Raw genomic sequence first — 18,913 nt, forward strand, 5'->3', positions numbered from 1 at the left:
CTCTAATTGGGCACATATAGTCATGACATCCTCCACAGATAATTCAATGCTTCCATGAAGAACAAACAAAACAAAACAAAGGAAAGCCATCCAGTCTCTAAGGAAATGTATGTACCTAGTGAGAAAGAAAATACTTCAAGGTCATCATAGACAATATGGACCTGCTCATGGTGGATTTCCTCACTTAAGTCTTTGTTTTCATATTCTATTTCAAGACAAAAGATACGAAATTCAGTATATGTGTGTGTATATACATAATGTATACTACACATGCACCCACACAATTTATGCCATTAAATATATGAGAAGACAGTGAGTGGTGGCCTCTTGAGTCAGTCTGTTGGGGTTCAAATCCTAGCTCTTCCGCTTACTGTCTGGCTTTGGGCAGTTTGTGTAGCCACTCTGTGCCTCAGTTTCCTTTCTTCAAAATGGAAAATATTAACGCATCTAACTTCATGAGATTATGAGAAGGATTAAATAGCTCCATAATATTTTGGAAATATTAATACTGGATTAATAACTTTGGAAATATTAATAATAATGGAAAAATATTAATGCATCTAACTTCATGAGATTATGAGGATTAAATAGGTCCATAAGCGTAAACGTTATGATGGCAGCTGCCATATGGGAAACAAACTTTTGGAAGTTCTGTCATATTTTGATAACTATGCGAATCATACTTTCATGTCTGAGACTGGGGTGTTACAGTAGGACACGAGAAGATGGAATAGGTGTTCTCTAATTCTAGCGGGGAGCAATCTTTGACTCAGTGTATACTAGAAACTGAGACTCAGACAAGTCTAGAGGAAATTGAGAATGAGAGCTTGATGAACGAACACCAAAAGTAAGGCAAACCCCACTAGCAGGGTAGAGTCCCAAAACAAGATTCAAACAGCAAGTAAAAAGAGACACAAGTAACAAAAACAGTTAAATTAGTGGTAGAAATACACGTACTTAGGAATTTTGTTCCTTTGTTCTGCTTTCGTGCAGTATTTCATTATTTTTATATAAAACGTAAGTTACATGATTTATATTGCACAAGCTAAATAAAAATGATTAAAAGCATATAAAACATATGTGAAAGTTTAGAATACTTTATTCCTATTTTTCCTGGTAGTCCACACCAGATTTATGTTTGTACCTGTTACACCATAATTAAGTTTCATCAATCATTATGTGATAGCATAGTTGTGGCATAGTTACTGAGAAAAATTCAAAAGAACTTAGGTGAAAAATTTCAAAAGAACTTAGGTGAAAATCGAATTCCTTTTGAAGGAGCCCAGTATCACAGAAGACCTGAGGTAAGCCATTGTTTTAAAGACCATGGCTTATTTGCAAATTTCAATTTTATTTATTTATTTTTAAATTTTTTTTTAACGTTTATTCATTTTTGAGACAGAGAGAGACAGAGCATGAACGGGGGAAGGTCAGACAGAGAGGGAGACACAGAATCTGAAACAAGCTCCAGGCTCTGAGCTGTCAGCACAGAGCCCGACACGGGGCTCGAACTCACGGACCGTGAGATCATGACCTGAGCCGAAGTCGGACGCCCAACCGACTGAGCCACCCAGGTGCCCCTCAGTTTTATTTTTTAAGTTTCACTTTTCACAAAGTATAATGTTCCATTTTTGGTGGGTGGGTTAGTTGTTCATTTGTTGTTTGTTTTCTGAGATTGCCTGTTGTTCATTTGAAGTGGCATTGTTATTCATTTATCTCTCAAAGTGACAAAATGTTAGATTCAGTTTGCAGATTTATTACTGGCAGCTACTACAGAAGGAAGTTTGGGTCACAGATCAGGTGTTTGTTGGCACAGATCGTTGTATAGACCATGTAACAAATACTAGTCCTTTTTAACTCCAATTGCATTCTACATTTTATTTCTTTGTGTGGAATTAAAAAAACACAAGTTATTTTTTTCTTGATTAAGATAACTGGAGGAATGCATAATAAGAAAGAAATAAAATCAAATGAACTTTTACATTTGTCTATGGATTTGCTAAAAATGTCTGCATTTCCCCTTGGAATTGTGGGAATGGAAATAGGTGTGCTACCCCAAATCAAGAGCTGCATATTTCAGTCTCTGGAAAAATTTTCTGGGCAAATGGAGGCATTGAAGGAAAGAGATTTGTCTTTACTCTTCAGTCCCCACCCATCTACACAAACAGAAAATACGATGGCAGTTTTCAGAGGTGACCGCACTGCCTTCATGGTGGAGGAGAAGAGACAATTTGAGGAAGGCAATATCCCAAGCCCACGAATCTTGAGATTGGAAAGGTTTTCTCATAAAGTCATATTTATATCCAACAAAAACCTTGGATTTTTGAAGAGCAGACCTATTTTTATTTTTTTTATGTGTGTTTTCATTCTCTCCATGAGTAAATTCATTAGAAGTCAGTCCTAATTATGGTAAGCACATTTACAGTTCTGAGGCAAGAGAGCAAAGGAAATCAATAAAAGGGAAACCCTGAGAGGAGCCTGAATGAACTCTTGAATCACTAAGATTTTGTGACTAATCAGCATCCTCTTCTTGAAATATCCTGTATACAATCCTAACTGATCTTTTTACTTCGTAGAAAACAACTGGAAACTTTCCAAATGTAACACAATCTTTTTGTTCATTTGTTGACCGGTAGTAGTTTTAAAAGAAATCATTTTCTGTATTCTCCTCAGAGGTGTCTTAATTTTCCCTTTCAAACTCGTAATCCAAAAGCACTAAAGTCAGCAGGACCTAATGCCTAATTTGCTACTATGTATGGTGAAATCTAGTGCCAACGATCATCCACGGCCATTGTCCTGCTTCAAATATTCATGATTCTCCACAGTCCAAAATGCATTAAAGGTGGGAATGATGCCAACAACACACAGTCATCCTAGTGACAAGGAGCCTTCTCAGATCAAAGAAGCAAGATGTTAAGGACTTCAAACTAAACTGTCTTTGTAAGAGACACTCACAAAAGCAACGTCAAAGCCCACACCCTGTCTCAGTTATGGAACGCCAATGAAATAAGAAAAACAGAGATGCTCATTCAGTTTCTCTGAGCTCATTTTACTGCAACTACTTTGCTTTTTCCCTTTCTTCCCATTGCAGCCAAACTCAAGGATGTTATACAGTAAAACTGGAACACATTATCAATGCTTTCAAAGACAAAATGAATGACTACTGAGGAATTAATAGAATTTTAGTCAATAAGATTTTGCCAGTGGAGCCTGAGTAGCATGTAGAGTGGGATACAAAAGCAAAGTTAAAATGGAAATAGGAGCTAGAAAGCATACACACGAAGCAAATACACATAATTTAAGTTGCCCCTTTATATCATTTGTCACGAGCCACATCTGCTTTTACACCTGTGCTCCCTTCCTTGATCTATGCTGACACCCTGAAAATGTTAGGCAGGCAGCCAATTTCTTACCCAGTCATTCCTATGATCAGACTCAGCTATCAACTTGCTTTTTTCTTATATTAAATCAAGTATCAACCCCGGGGCTCTGAACTACTTCTGACTGACAGGACCAACAGAAAGTTCTAGGCTAATTACTTCTTAGGAATAGTTCCCAGTGCAAAGAGAGTTACCATTGACCTACTTTGGACTTACAGAAATAATTTATCAGGTAAGATAATTAAGGGAATATAAACCTGTTTCTAAAACGAACCAAGTATCAGAAGTATTTGTTGAAATTATAAGTTGGTATTCCCAGTGCTATCAGATTGGCTTTATTACTCTGCAATGAGTCAATTTTCTTATGTTTGACTTATTTATAAGCTATTCTTTTTCTTTATAAATTATATTTGGCAGGAGGCATTTGAGAGTCTCTTTGATGTATAAACATATTAGTTTTGACTTTTTTCAGTCTGGATATTAAGAGAAACAATCTTTTAAGCCCTTCTTTCCTTCCCCTCTTAACCCCTTCCCTATAAGCAAACTTACACATCCCTTTGCACAGGTGTTCCATTTGTTTGAAGTCCATCCTAAATAAAGGGATGCCCCGATATGAGAGTGGATAGATCTGTGGTGTGGACCACTTCCCATGTGGACTTTTAATTCTCTCTTTTGGAAGCTTAATTGTTTCCTACACTATAGGAAAATTACTGTAACTGAAGAATCTTCTGTAGCATTGGTGGTTCTCTGCTATTGAGAAAATCTTCGGGTTTCTAGAGTCTTGATGTTGTCCATAAGAAGAAGGAAAAAGCAAGAGAAAAACCTTGAAATGAAATCATAAAATGTATGTGAGGGGTTTATATGAGCTTATAAACCATCTGTTTTTCTCAAAGGCATTAAAATGTAATGTCTTTAGTATCATGGTTTATCAGTGCCATTCTCTAATTATTATTAGTTCTCTTCCTCTATTTTCCTTACCCCTCTACCATTCATTCATTCATTTGGTTATTTATGTTCTCCATGTCCAGCATGACTTGTTTTTGTTTTTTTAATTTTTTAATGTTTATTTATTTTTGGAAGACAGAGAGACAGAGTGTAAGCAGCGGAGGGGCAGAGAGAGAGAGAGAAAGAGACACAGAATCTGAAGCAGGCTCCAGGCTCTGAGCTGTTAGCACAGAGCCCGATGCGGGGCTTGAACCCACAAAGTGGGGGATCATGAGCTGGGCTGAAGTTGGACACTTAACAGACTGAGCCACCCAGGCGCCCCCAGCGTGACTTGTTTAACTCCAAAACTCATTTGTGAAAAGATCAAGTGATTGTGATTGGTTGTAACTGACCAACCGGCTTTTTAATTCTAACAAAGATATGTCCTCATTTGGAAAGTACCTAAGCATTTTTGGATAACTAGACTTAGTTTTTGTGATGAAATATAAAATATTAATTTCTTAGGCCAGGGTTAAAGAAAGACCAGGAATTAATTTCTCATCTTTGTTCCCATATCACAAATACAGTAATAATTATTCACATCTTGTTATTATTCATAACGCAGGATTGAGGAAATTTGCATGTATAAAACGGTGGGTTTAGTTAGTATCAAAGGCAAAAATAAAATTGAACACTGAGTTGTACTCCTTGTTGCCACACAGCATATGCAATACGTTATGTTTGCGAGAGGACCTGGTCGTGGTTTCATCTAAAATCAACAGCACACTGGGGCACCTGGGTGGCTCAGTCGGTTAAGCATCCGACTTTGGCTCAGGTCACGATCTCACAGTCCGTGAGTTCGAGCCCCGCGTCGGGCTCTGGGCTGATGGCTCAGAGCCTGGAGCCTGCTTCCAATTCTGTGTCTCCCTCTCTCTCTGCCCCTCCCCCGTTCATGCTCTGTCTCTCTCTGTCTCAAAAATAATAAAATAAACATTAAAAAAAATTAAAAAAAAAAATCAACAGCACATCAAAACTCCCCTGCTTCAGTTGACCAGTACGAGACTCAGATCACTCCCCAACTGCCTTCTGGTGTACTTTATAGCCTCTTTCCTTCCATGCCTATTTAACTTCATTTATCGCTTTATTCTTGCGTCCTTCAGCTGTTCCCAATCTGCCCTTCATGGTCATAACTAAATACAAAATGTTAACATACAAAGGTATTTATGTAAATGAAAATCAATACGCTTATCACTTTCAGCACCATTCCTTCTTGCTTACATTGGACATTTTAAGTACATTTTATTTAAATGCTAACAACTTTTCATTCTTGCCTGGGAAGTATAATGATCTTCTTGGCTCCCTGCCCCCTGCATCCCTCTAATCTTCACAGCTATAGCCACTTAGCCCCATCTGGAGGTTCAGCTTTATTCCGCATTTTGGAACTAATCTTGTCTCTAGGCTGGGGGCGTACAAGATGTCCTAGCCAAAAGCTAACTGATTCAGCATCCAGTCAGCCTTGCTGCTGATTTCATTCTGACCTTGTAATTTATTTCTGAGATCTAGACGCTCGTCTCAGCCCCTTGTAACCAAGGCTTGGCTTTCTACACCAGTTCCGGCAAGTGGGTATCTATCCAGTCTTGCCCGGATCTGTCTCTCTTTTCCTGATTGATAACCAATTCCTTGATCGCTGAAGTTCTGCTTTGTCCTTCTTGTTCCCTTTGTATAACTGGGTTTCTTTTTCTTAGCTCCAGTTGCATGGCTGGGACCTATGACCTCCTGTTGAATTTTTCGGATGCCACCAGCCCTGTGTGTATCTGCTCATTCCACCTGCCCTCATACCATAGATTGGAACTTTTGCTAGAATACCAGGAGTGACACTGCTTGCCTGGACATTTTCCCACTGCCTGCTGCAGGCATCTCCCTTGTCACCAGCTTGAATCCTGCAGGTCTTGAGTCACTACATCTAAGCTGCCGGCAATCTGGCTCTTTTATTCTTGCAGACGTGGCAGGAAAGAAATATTATTTTAATTGCATCTTTGGCTGAATTGTTAGGCTAACACCCTCTAGTTACTTTCCCCTCACCTCTTCATTGTGGATGGCCACTGAAACACTTCAAAACTCAGTTTCCTCTTTGTAAGGTGAAAGGATGGTGGAATTTACCCCTAGGGTTAAAGATAAGCGACAAGAAAAAGTACACAGATGGATCAAACCCATAGTATTCATATGGTTTCTTAAATCTTTGCACCTGCAAAGCAAACTGTGTTACCTAAAGATGACCACTGAAGAGATGAGAAACCAGGGGAATGGAAATTCTAAGAAAAAATTAGGAACCCATGTGAATTTTTTTTAAGTAAAATAATTGACAGCAAGATAATTAACAGCTTTAAAAATGATGTGGAACTACAGATGCAGTCACCAGGAAACATTAAAAATGTAATGTTTAAAGGATGTCTTTCCTATCAGTGTGTCTTAATATATATATTGGCTATGACTATATAGAGTCCAAAAGCATTGAGAGAGCAAAATGATTCTTTGAGTCAGTCATTTATTTTAAAGCAGTGTTTCATAGTCATTTGGGGGAGTTTTAGATAAGTAAAAATTTAAGCCCTACTTCTCTGAAATTCTGATTTATTAGTTTTGGGGTGGAACAAAAGAATCAGTGTGTCTAAAAAGTTTCCAGAGTAATTGTGATGATCAGCCAGGTTTGGGAACGATAAATCCATTAGCCATTAAGATGCCCAAAATGCTCTTAAGAAGTTACACATTTATTTACCTCAAGGCGGTCAAACCAGTACATAAGCTCTCACCTGGCTGCTAGCTGCCCATTGGTGAGAAATGTTTGGCAGGTATGGAAAACTCTCCTGCTGTCTGCATTTATTAGTGGGTGGCTAATTCACCTGGCTACAGTGTCTACCTGTAAGTACCTGATTAGTTTACCCTAAGAACTCCAGTTTGCTCTGTTGCAATCCACCACTTAATCCTCATTCAAAAAAACTGTAAATATTTTAAGTGCAGGCTGTTTCACTCTTGCCAAAATTATCTTGCCTTCAGTTTTTTTCTTCTTGTTCTTTGGATGAGTGGCTCCCTCCACCCACAAAAATTTGATCCAAATTACTGTTGTTTGCCTCCAGCTCTACTGAGATATAATTGCCATATAACATCGTATAAATTTAAGATGTGCACGTGTTTGATATGCTTATATATTGCAATATGATTACCACCATACTGTTAGCTAACACCTCCATCATGTCACACAATCACCATTTCTTTTTTTGCGATAAGAACATTTAAGATTTACTCTCTTTGCCACCTTGATCGAAATGATTGTTAACTCCTCTAGACAAACATAGTCTGTACCATGAAGACAACAAAGGGCACTTGGCTGTTTTCCTGAAAGCTATGTGTATAAGTGAGGGGGAACCCTGCCTCTTTCCACTATCAACACCACAAAGACCTCATGCTGAACTTTGGGTTGCTCCCTTTGGGGATGATTTAGGCAGGACTAATACACGTGGATGCCCCAGCGGACTAACATTTTGGGACTCATTCAAAATAATGAATATTATTCATTATTTGTTCAACATGTTTCCCGAAGGAGTCGAGTATTGTTTGGATGAAGGGAGAAGTTGATCCTAGAGAGAAGCCCAGAAATCATTCTTTGCTTTACTGCCTTCTTAATTTGGCTATGGGTGCGCATATGCAGAACCCTTCAATTCTCTGCAATTACTCAGATGCACCATCTTAGAAAGCAGATTAGCAACCATCCATTGTTTATTGACCATGGTTCCTAAGAAACGTCCTGATAAGTATGATTTTTCTATCCATCTTTTAACATTGACAGTATCTGGGGGTCTAAAAGATATCTTAGCGTATCGTATCAAGTAACGAACGTTCTTAACAGCTGCCTGGCTAGTCCAGCTCTTAATTCAGCCTCAGAAATTCCTTGCTGTTATCAGAGCCCTTAATTTTCCCCTTAGGAACTGGATTGGAAAACGTGCTGAAAATGTCTTTTAGGAAATGGTCGAGCGAATAAAAAGAAATTATTGTCATGATTTGTTTAAAGAATAAAAAGAATGCGTTACCAGACATCCTCAGCGTCTTCATCGCATTCTGCACCAAACTGGCAGATATCACAGGTGGAAGTCTCCTTTTGACTGGTTTCTCCTGAGCCTTCATGAACTGGAGAGCAGAAAAAGGGAAACAGAAAGAATTCCGATAAGTATGCTTACTACCCACACTCAAAGACCATTTTATCAAGGCTACTTTTCCAAAAGGCCAGTTTGCTTTTTGGGCCTTCAAAGAATGTCTTATTCACCTCTTTTCTTCCCTAAATTTAGGGGAAACTCTAGCAATAATATGCAGCCATTGCTATGTAATAAACACTTGAGGTTCTTACAAACAAAATGAAACAACAAACAAGAGGTTTAGTGGATTTGTCAAAAAGACTTGGTTAATAAGTAGACCATATGAGTTATTAATTAAAAGGGATTTAGATTGTTACTTGCCTAGAGGAAATATCTCGTGTTTACTTTACAAACAATACTTTGCATTTTCTCTTTCCTAAATTATAAATCTTTTTCATTCAAAGACTTTTATACATAATTAAAAACATTTAAAAGGGCAGTCTTGACTTATTAGATATGTCTTCTCTCTTTTTTTTTTTTTTGCAAAATGTTTAGTACTTATAAGGAAAATATGTTGATTATAAGTTTGTAGAAAAAAACTTTGAGCTGGTTTATACAGTAATTTCTTGAATCTTATATAAATATTGCACAGAGCCCATCACAGTGATTTCCTCCAGGAGGATTATGAACATATATTTCATTTAAAAAATACATATTCTCATTGATGAAAATTATTCATATTGGTCTTTTTTTCTCCCATAAATTACAAGTATAAATTATGCAATATATAACTTAATTACAAAATTAACTTTTCAAAATCAGGACACAGTCGTGTAAGTTGGACTCAAATATTTTGACTCCAAGGAATGAAAATCTGAGCAACACTTTTGAGATGATGGATTACTATTTATCCAATTAAAAAAATATACAGTTGAAAGTAAAAATAGTTTTGGTTATAGATGACAAATTGCAACAACCTAACTACTCTACAGATAATTTTATTCTGTGGACAGATCATATACTTAAAAAAAAACAGACAGATGTAAATCAAGAGGATCTTTTTGTTTTAAACATTTTTGTTTTTATTTTATTTTTGAGAGAGATGGGAGACAATGCAAGTTGGGCAGAGGCAGAGAGAGGAGAGAGAGAATCCCAAGCAGGCCCTGCACTGGCAGCACAGAGCCAGACGTGGGACTCCAACCCACGAAGGTGTGAGATCATGACCTGAGCTGAAACCAAGAGTTGGGCTCTTAACTGACCGAACCACCCAGGCGCCCCATAAATCAAGAGGATCTTTAAAAGTGCACTTCTGCAAAAGGTTAACTATTTTCAATAGAAAAAGAAAATAAGCAATTAAGTATGGAAATTTCTCCAATCTTTATGGACCCTAATAAGATCACATCGTCTTTAACAAAGACAGAATGTATTAAGAAGCACACGGAAACTAACAAGTCCAATCCTGCTTATTTTGTTTTAATATGATATTTTCCTCATTTATTCTCTATTAGCAAGAGAGTTTTTAACATTTACAAAAGCAGAGGACTTTATTCCTTGCTTTTCTTTAATTTACTGCTGTGCACGTAAGTGATTTGATTTACCAAAAAAAAAGACAGGAAGATATCCGAAAGAGTTCACTGTTTTATAGTTTTTTTTCAGGAAAGGTAGAAATATTTAGTTTTTCCAAAGCAACTTTTCTTCCCCCTCTGTTCTTGATGGTTTGCACTCACATTTCAAAAGAATTATGAATTAAAGAGACAAGTTCAATTACAAAAGTATGGAGGGTATAGTTTTAAATTTGGAAGACTTGAGAAAAGGTATTCCTCCCCAGAAAGAAGAAGGAATTTTAGACTTTGATAGAATAGACAGCAGTTATTATCCACTCTATTACTTTAATACAGTGGACCATGGGGATAAGAAGGAAGCTGTGGTCTCTCCTCAGGAGAGAACGAACAGCTGCGGCCTCTTTATTACTTTCTTATTATTAATGCAACACAGAAGCTGCTAATGGGAGAGAGCCTTTTAGTGTTAGCAAGATTAGCAGCTTCCAGACTAAAACTTCCCACCACTCAGGAAACATACGAACGCAACGGGAAGGTCCTTAATGAGCAGTTACGGCCACTTAGGGGCAGCTCTGTTTTCTTTTGCAGTAGAGATCCGAGGTTACGGATCTACTGGAAGTAATCTAGGGGATGAGTTGTGCTAACTCAGCAAAACTACTACTAATATTTCTACTCGAAGTCATGTTTCATTTCTATAAACGGACGGTCATTGGTAGAATGAAGATGTCTGCAAATTCTCCCATACGGATGAAGCGGCCGATTCAGAAGTAGCAGTGGCAATGCCTCCATCAATAAATATTTGGGGAATAAAGTGATTGTATTTGAAGTCATCCACAATGAAAACTAAAGTAACATCGCTCCATATTACCTGAACCTTTGTAATAAATTGGTATGTGGTTTTCATTGAAGCAAGCAGACCAGTGGTTCTTAAATAGGGTGGGGCTCAGAAGCTCTGGTAGATTTTGTTCATTTATTTTTAGCTTTTGGCATAACTGCCTAGGATATCCTTGTAGACACTGGAGTTGTAGCCTTGATGCCTGGATACGTATATTCTAAAAAACGGACCATCCCTGCCTAAGAATCTCTGCCCTAAGCAAGAAGACTTTGTCTGTCCCGAGCATTCTCTCCTTGCGTTGTTGAGCACAGGACTTGTGACGCATTGAAGTCCACAGGGAGCATCCGGAGGTTTGATTAAAATGCAGGTTCTGATTCAGTAGGTGCGAGGTTATGCTTTTCTTACAAGCCCCCACAGGCCGATGCTCTGGGTCCACAGACCACATTCTGGGTAGCAAGGGTAGCACTGTGTTTTTCAACCCACAATCCATAATTTATTAGTGGGTAGTGAAAAGGTAGTGGGCCACTTACCAAGTTTTTGTAAACATGAGAGAGAATATACCAGAATAGAAAACACTGAGTGCATCTCGTTTAGCAAGTATAGGTTTTATTTTACAACACTGTTTTAGTTATCCGTATGTACATCTACACAGAGCTGCAATATAAATTTCATTTCTTACTAAAGGTCACAGTCATAAAAGCCTGAAAACCACTGATTTAGCACACGGTAGATGCTCAGTAAATGTGTATCGAATTGGACTATTTCTTCTTCCCGTTCTTTCTACGTTGTCAGAAATGAGAAGGGTCAGTGCTTCATCATTTGCATTCGTCCACTGATTACATGGGAATAAAAGTCATTTATCCTAAAGTATTAGTTCAACTATTCATTTGCATTTTAATCCTTTTATTTTGTGAGGTAAAATCATTATTTCCCTTTATTCTGTAGAAACTTAGATTTCAGCAACTGACTGAGGGAAATGTGAGGGGTGAAGGAGGCAGTGCTCCTACAAGCATATTTTACCAATTGTGGAGCCCTGTAGTTAGCCCTGTTTTCATCCCCGGAGATTCTGAATTGGGGGATTGTAAGAGATAATCAGGTCACTTCTCTCTCAACTCTCCTTGCCCCTGGTGGTTTCATCTGGAGGTTACCAAAGTTCGTTTATCACCACCTTGTTCTGGCCCAACACAGGTCTTCACATTGGATGCGCCTGCTGGGCCATATTCTCTTCCTGGCTCACTGTAGCGTCTCCTGGGTCTCTTGCTAGCCTAACCTGTGTTATGCCATGTCTGAAAACATCACGAAATAATAATGTTCAAACAGTTATTCAATGTCACTTATTTTGTCAAAAATTGCACTAACATTTATATTCATTGAAATGCTCAGATCTTAAGTGTATCTTTCCATCAGTTTTGGGGAATGCCCATCAAGACAAGGAACAACTCTATCATCCCAGAAGGTTCCTTTGGGCCCCCTTCCCAGCCATCATCCTACCTCCACTCTGTCTCTATATAAGGCAGATCAGTGATCTGATTTCTGTCACCGCAGAAATCTGTTTTAACTATTCTAGAAAATCACATCAAGGGAATCACACGGTATTTAATTATTGTGCTCACCTTTGTCACTCAGCATCATAGTTTTTGAGGTTAATTCAGGTAGCAATGTGTATCAGCAGTTTATTTCTCTTTATTGCTTGGTATTCAGTTAAATGAATATATCAAAATGTACCATTTTCTTGTTGCAAAACATGGTTGTTTTCAGTCACTAGCTGGAAACAATAACTGAGTATTTATTAATCAAGCTGGTAAAAGACTTTTTGCACATGTTAGTTTTTACATCTCTTGGACAACTGGGTGTCAAGTACAAATTATTCTTGTTTCTCTTTTTTATTCTCAAGTTGCAGGAATCTTGAATATATTTAGGTTTCAATTTTTGTCAGATGTGAACGCTGTCAGAAGTCGTGAGGTAGAGGCTGAGGTTCTTTGTTTTTCCCCTATGGACAGGGTTTTTTCCTCTTGACCTGTGGATGTAGTGAAATATGCTGATTGATCTTCATGTTAAGCCAACCTCCCATTGTTGGGACAAGTCCAGCTTAATCCTTTTATATAATGCTGGATTTCATTTAACGATATTTTGTTCAATTTTTAAAAATCTGTGTTCATAGGATATACTGGCAGTGATTTTCTTCCCTTATATTGTTCTTGTTTGGTCTTAGTATCAGGAATAAAACTGTCTCATGATATGAATTGAAAGTGTTCCCACTTTCTCTATTTTAAGAAAGTTTGTGTATGACGATACTATCATTTGACTTCGCTATACAAGGCTATTTACATTTTCTATTTATTGATTTCTGCCCTTATGCTTATTATTTCCTTTCTGCCATATAGTCAGGGTTTACTTTATTATTTTTCTTTTCTTTTTTTAAATATTTATTTATTTTGAGAGAGAGAGAGAGAGAGAGAGAGAGAGAATCCCAAGCAAGCTCTACACTGTCAGTGCAGAGCCCAATGCAGGCCTCAATCCCATGGATCCTGAGATCATGACCTGGGCAGAAACCAAGAGCCAAACATTCAACCGACTGAGCCACTCAGACACCCCTATTGTATTTCTAGTTTCTCAAAATGGAAGCTTGATTTTCTACCTTTCGTATTTCCTAAGATAGTCATTTAAATCTGTAAATTTCCTTCTAAAGACTGTTTTAGCTGCATCCCATGAATATGGATATAGTGTGTTTTCATGTATTTATGTTCAAAATATATATTGTAATATCCTTTGGGTTTTTTCCCCTCTGGTCCATGGATTATTTTAGTAAGTATGTTTTTAACCTCAAACTATTTGAGGCTTTTCCAGGCTATCTTATTTTTATTCATCTTTAATAATTCTATCATGGATGAAGAACATATTCTGTTTAATTTAAATTCTTTGAAATTACTGAAACTTGTTTTATGGCTCAGAACATGATCTATCTTTTTGAATATTCCATATGCATCTTAGAAGGTGTAACTTTTTTTGAGGAGTAGTTTTCTATAAATGTTAATGAGCTTAAGTTGATGGTTCATATTATTCGAAGCATCCATAACTATACTAAGCTTTTGTTTAATTGTTCTATCTTTTCCCGAGAAAGGTATTTAAAATCTCTATCAGTGACAGTAAAATTATTTTTAGAGCTCTTTTGCCGTGTTGTTTTCTTTTGTCCTGTATTTGGAAGCTTTGATATTGGGTGTGTAAACACTTAACAGTCTTATGTCTTTTTAAATAAGTGACCCTTCTATTGTTATGAAGTGCCCCTTTTTAATCTCTGGTAACACTATTCATCTTGAAATCAACTTTGTTCTGAAATGTATATAGCCATAGCAGCTTTTGTTTGCTTACTGTTTCTATTTACTTACACCCAACATGTCTGTTACGTGTTTAAAGGGTGTTTCTTGAAAACAACATACAGTTGGATCTTTCTTTTTTACCCAGGCCGAATATGTCTGCATTTAATCAGGGCATTTCATGAATTTACTTTAATGCAATAATCAAGATGTTTGGTTTTAAGTCCATCAACTTGGTACTTGATTCATACTTGGCCTATCTTTTTGGGGTCCTCTGTTGTCTTTTCTATCGTATTGTTTTCTTTCATTTAGGTGAATCAAATATTCCATCTTGTTCATTTTATCTTATCTCTTCTAATTTTTTTGGTTATACTTTTTATGTTATTATTTTGGTGGTTGATTTAAGAATTATAAAATGCGTTAAATAAAAAAAAACAAGCAAACTCGATTTCTGTATCATCAAGTATACTAGAATTCGGGAAGAGTACTTAAAGATCTACAGGAATAGTATATTTCTAATAAAATTGGATCTGCCTTCCCCAAAAAAACAACAAAAGAATTACAACATGCCTCTTTATTACTTCACGAACAATTTAAGAACTTTATGACAATATATTTTTAATTACCGTAGTTTACATTTCGCATATTTATTGTCATGTATCACACTTCTGCCTTTTTAAAATTAGTTTTACTTTACACAGCTGCCCTACTTGTTTTTGTTAATTTCAAAGGCAAAGGCCAGAGATTTCTGTACTAACGAAGACTCCTGCCTGTCATTGTTAAATGACCGACTTGTGACACATTTGCTCTAACTTTTCAAACTTATCTATAGTCTCACATTCACCATGAAAAACATTATTGACATATGACATTTATAGTAGATTGTTTTATTTTTCCCATTATGTTTCTACACTTTCCAATTAAAGGACTGTATAATTCTTTTCCACATCCATATTTCCATTGAGTTCCATGGTGCCACTATTGGTCTTGTGACTTGCTTTTGCCACTGAAATGTGGGTGGAAATGAGAAGCTATATAAAAGCCATTATGTGGCTTTCTACTTTCTTGCTCTTTCCCTTTGCTTAAAAAAGGAATATTCAAGAATAGGAGTGGTTACTTTATTTATTTAAAAATTTTTTTTAATGTTTATTTATTTTTGTAAGAGAGAGGGAGACACAGAGCGTGAGCAGAGGAGGAGCAGAGAGGGAGGGAGACCCAGAATCCAAAGCAGGCTCTAGGCTCTGAGCTGTCAGCACAGATCCCGACACGGGGCTCGAACTCACGAACCGTGAGATCATGACCTGAGCCGATGTCGGATGCCCAACCGACTGAGCCACCCAGGGGCCCAGGAGTGGTTCCTTTAACCAATCCCAGAATGAGATGATATTCAGAGCACAGCCACAGTTAGCTGCAGCCATGAGAGCAAGAATTATACCACTGATGTTATAAGCCTGTGAGATTTTTTTTTTTAATTAACTTTGAGAGAAAGAGAGAGGGAGCACATGCATGTGAGTGGGGAGGGACAGAGAGAGAGAGAGAGAGAGAGAGAGAGAGAGGGAGAGAGGGAGAGAATCCCAAGTAGGCTCCACACTGTCAGCACAGAGCCCCACACAGGACCCAAACTCACAAACCACAATGTCATGACCTGAGCCGAAATCAAGAGTCAGACGCTTAACCAACTGAGCCACCCAGGTGCCCCAAGCCTCTGAGATTTTGAAGTCATTTGCAACTCGACATTTACCCAGTGACAGATGACTAATAAGATATCAATGAATGTTACCAGTTAATGCTAAGGAAATGTATTTTCACACTTGTTTTCCACACCTCAGATTTCGGTCGCATTACTTACCTACACAACCCTAGATCTACTTTTAATTTTCTGCAACTCTGCCTTCAAACTTTTTGCTATCTATTTTCTACGGCAACACATATTCTGCAATAGTTAAGGTGTGTTTCTTTTTAACATTTTTATTTTTTCACAGCATAGCAGAACCTATCCCAGTCTGTGGATGGTTCCCATCGCCTTCATCATGTAGCTCACTAGATCTCCTTGACATATATACAGTGTCCCATTTAAATCAAGCATAGCATAAACGTTAAACGTAGTACAAGCATGTATGAATAGAAGCCTCCACATGCGCCAAGACTGAAATGAAACAGGCAATCCCTAGCACATCACTGTGTCCACAAAAAGAATGAGACTTCTGAGCTTAAACGTGACCCACATGTATTGGTTCTAAACTCGTTTCCATTACTCTACAGTTGAAAAAAAATTCCATACATTTTATGTAGGCCTTAATCTGAATGTTTGCTAAATCTAGAATGCCTTCTTCTTTTTCCGTTTTATGGTTCCTATCAATCAGGTATTCAATGTTGCTACTGTTGTTGTGTCTTTCCTAGGTAGGTCGACTGGCAAAGTAATTCTTGGCAGACTTAACTTTTTCCGCTTTGTTTACATAGAAAAAAGATTTAAATCAGTGATAACATTCAATATAACTGTTGTTACTAAAATTACTTTGATTACTAAATTATGAACAACAATGTTTCATTTTGAATTACTTCCAGAAGTTATTATTTCATTATCACTGAAAAGCTGAACTTTGAGTTTACCTTCCAATGAAGGAAAATTCCACTTAAACAATGGGAAGTTTTTATTTTATTTTTTATTTAAAAAATTTTTTTTAATGTTTATTTATTTTTGAGACAGAGAGAGACAGAGCATGAACAGGGGAGGGTCAGAGAGAGAGGCAGGCACAGAATCTGAAGCAGGCTCCAGGCTCTGAGCTGTCAGCACAGAGCCCGACGCGGGGCTCGAACTCACGGACCATGAGATCATGACCTGAGCCGAAGTCAGACGCTTAACCGACTGAGCCACCCAGGTGTCCCCCGACAATGGGAAGTTTTTAAATCAGAACTCTTCTTTAATTGGAACGACTTGTCTATTTTGCCTTTTGTATGCCAGTTTTACCTCTCACATGCCTTTCCCATGTAAGTGGAATTTAAAAGATGGCAGCTGCTGACAGTTCTTAGAGGCTCAGATAATTCTAAGCCTTGGTCATGTTCTGTTGCATTTCCCAACATTTCCCTAGAAACCCCAATATGACTTTAAAGAAAAATAAGAATAAGAAATATTTTCCTTTTATTCATATTATAATGCAAGGATATTTGTTATATGAAAAATAATTATACCATTACATCATATTACTGAAATTCTGAAGCAAGAGAAGTAGCATTTTGCCGTGCTCTTTACAAAACTAACCCAGATTCATCGTGTGTATGTACTGGCTCCACGAGGCAATAAGATGTTTCAGATTTTAGGGAGGAAATCCATTATCTTTGCTTCAGTTTAATTAAAAGAGGTACAGTTCCACCGACAATTTTTAATTTTTAAGTGATTTAAGTGCCAAAAACTAGAGGAAGGCTACAATTACACTTACGCATAATGATCTAAAATTCTAAAAACCACTTGAAAGTCTAAGACCTAAGTTCACGACTGAGCAAATGTAGTTTTATATTAAACACTCAAAAGAAGAGATCATTACAGAAAATTTAATTTTTCATAATTAAACTAGTTTGCTAGAGCTTGACAAAGTTCCTTTAGAAATCACACGTAATTTATCTTCTGCACAACTGAAAATAATTTAAGAGATGAATACGATGCTACTATGTTGATGCACAATTCGACTGCCATCACTGAAGTCTGACTGATTTCATTCAGTCCTATCGAGCTAGAACCAAAGGTACTCAGCCGATTAAAAAAAAAGAAGCGACAGAGAAATGAAATGAGGAAAGAAGAAATGAGGGAAGGAAGGAAGGATGGAAAAAATAAAATAAGAAAAGAAAAATGTTTACTTTGTTTGACATCATGCATACCAGAATTCATGAAAGCAAGTTACTACGTCAGACTTCAGGCAACTCTATCATATCAATCATGTGATAATTACAAACAAAAATACTCTTCTTATCCTCAGTATCATGGATTTGAATCATTTTACACAAATTCATATCAATAATTTAAATGTTTTTCTTACTAAATGCCTGAACGATGAGACATTTATTTTTTTATTGAATTCTGAACATTGGCTTGGGTTAAATGAGTTGCTGTAGAGCACGGTGAATACCAAATCCTCACGAGAGGAGACAGAAAAGATTAGGAGGCGGAAACAGTAAATGTGAGGGACAGCGGAGTACAGAGTTGCTGATGAGGACAACACAGAATGAGGCATTCGTGGGATAAGGATGTATAGTCAGGAAAAGGGTTTTTATGGAAGGATGGCGTTGAGGCATCACCGTATTCTGACAAGCATGAGGGAGTGGAGAGGAACAAGTGTATGCAGAGAGAAAGAGGACGATCAGGGAAGCAGTGTCCTTGAGGAGGGATGGGTTTAGACGCAGGTGTAGTGGTTGGTCTCAGAGGTAGGGACGCGTCTTCCACCCCAGGAAGGATGGCAGATTATGTGGGTGCAGACGTATGGAGGTGGTGACACTGGAAAGGGAAAGATGAAACAGGTCTCCGCTGGGTGTCTTTATTACCTCTATCGTATCTCTACTTAAGAGAAAGGCCATCGGTTGGCAGGACGTGGTAAGAAAGGAAAAGAGGTGGAATACTGTAGGAGAGTGAATGTGAATGAAGACAGAAGGCTTTCTAAGTCTTTCTGCTACTAATTTGTTGCTTCCCAACTTGGTGCTTAATTCTCCTAATTAGCAAATCTCTGATGAATAAAGATGTATCTTTATTAGCTTGCACTTCTGTATGTATTTAGTACATGACATTTGG

The 18,913-nt window shown here is 37.5% G+C and overlaps 1 protein-coding gene across 5 annotated transcripts in view; it reads right to left on the reverse strand.

Annotated features, from left to right (window-relative positions):
* Positions 1 to 18,913, reverse strand: part of TMEFF2 (transmembrane protein with EGF like and two follistatin like domains 2) — a 232,276-nt gene that overhangs the window by 93,444 nt on the left and 119,919 nt on the right. For all 5 annotated transcript variants that reach the window (XR_006220864.1, XM_042994951.1, XM_042994949.1 and 2 more), the window contains exon 5: positions 8,387 to 8,483. Coding sequence is in view for 4 of the 5 variants with exons in the window: in XM_042994951.1 (XP_042850885.1) it covers positions 8,387 to 8,483 (97 nt within the window). In the remaining variant the exon portion in view is untranslated. The remainder of the gene's footprint in view (positions 1 to 8,386; positions 8,484 to 18,913) is intronic.

Source organism: Panthera tigris, chromosome C1 (genome assembly GCF_018350195.1).
Source record: "Panthera tigris isolate Pti1 chromosome C1, P.tigris_Pti1_mat1.1, whole genome shotgun sequence".
NCBI lineage: Eukaryota > Metazoa > Chordata > Mammalia > Carnivora > Felidae > Panthera > Panthera tigris.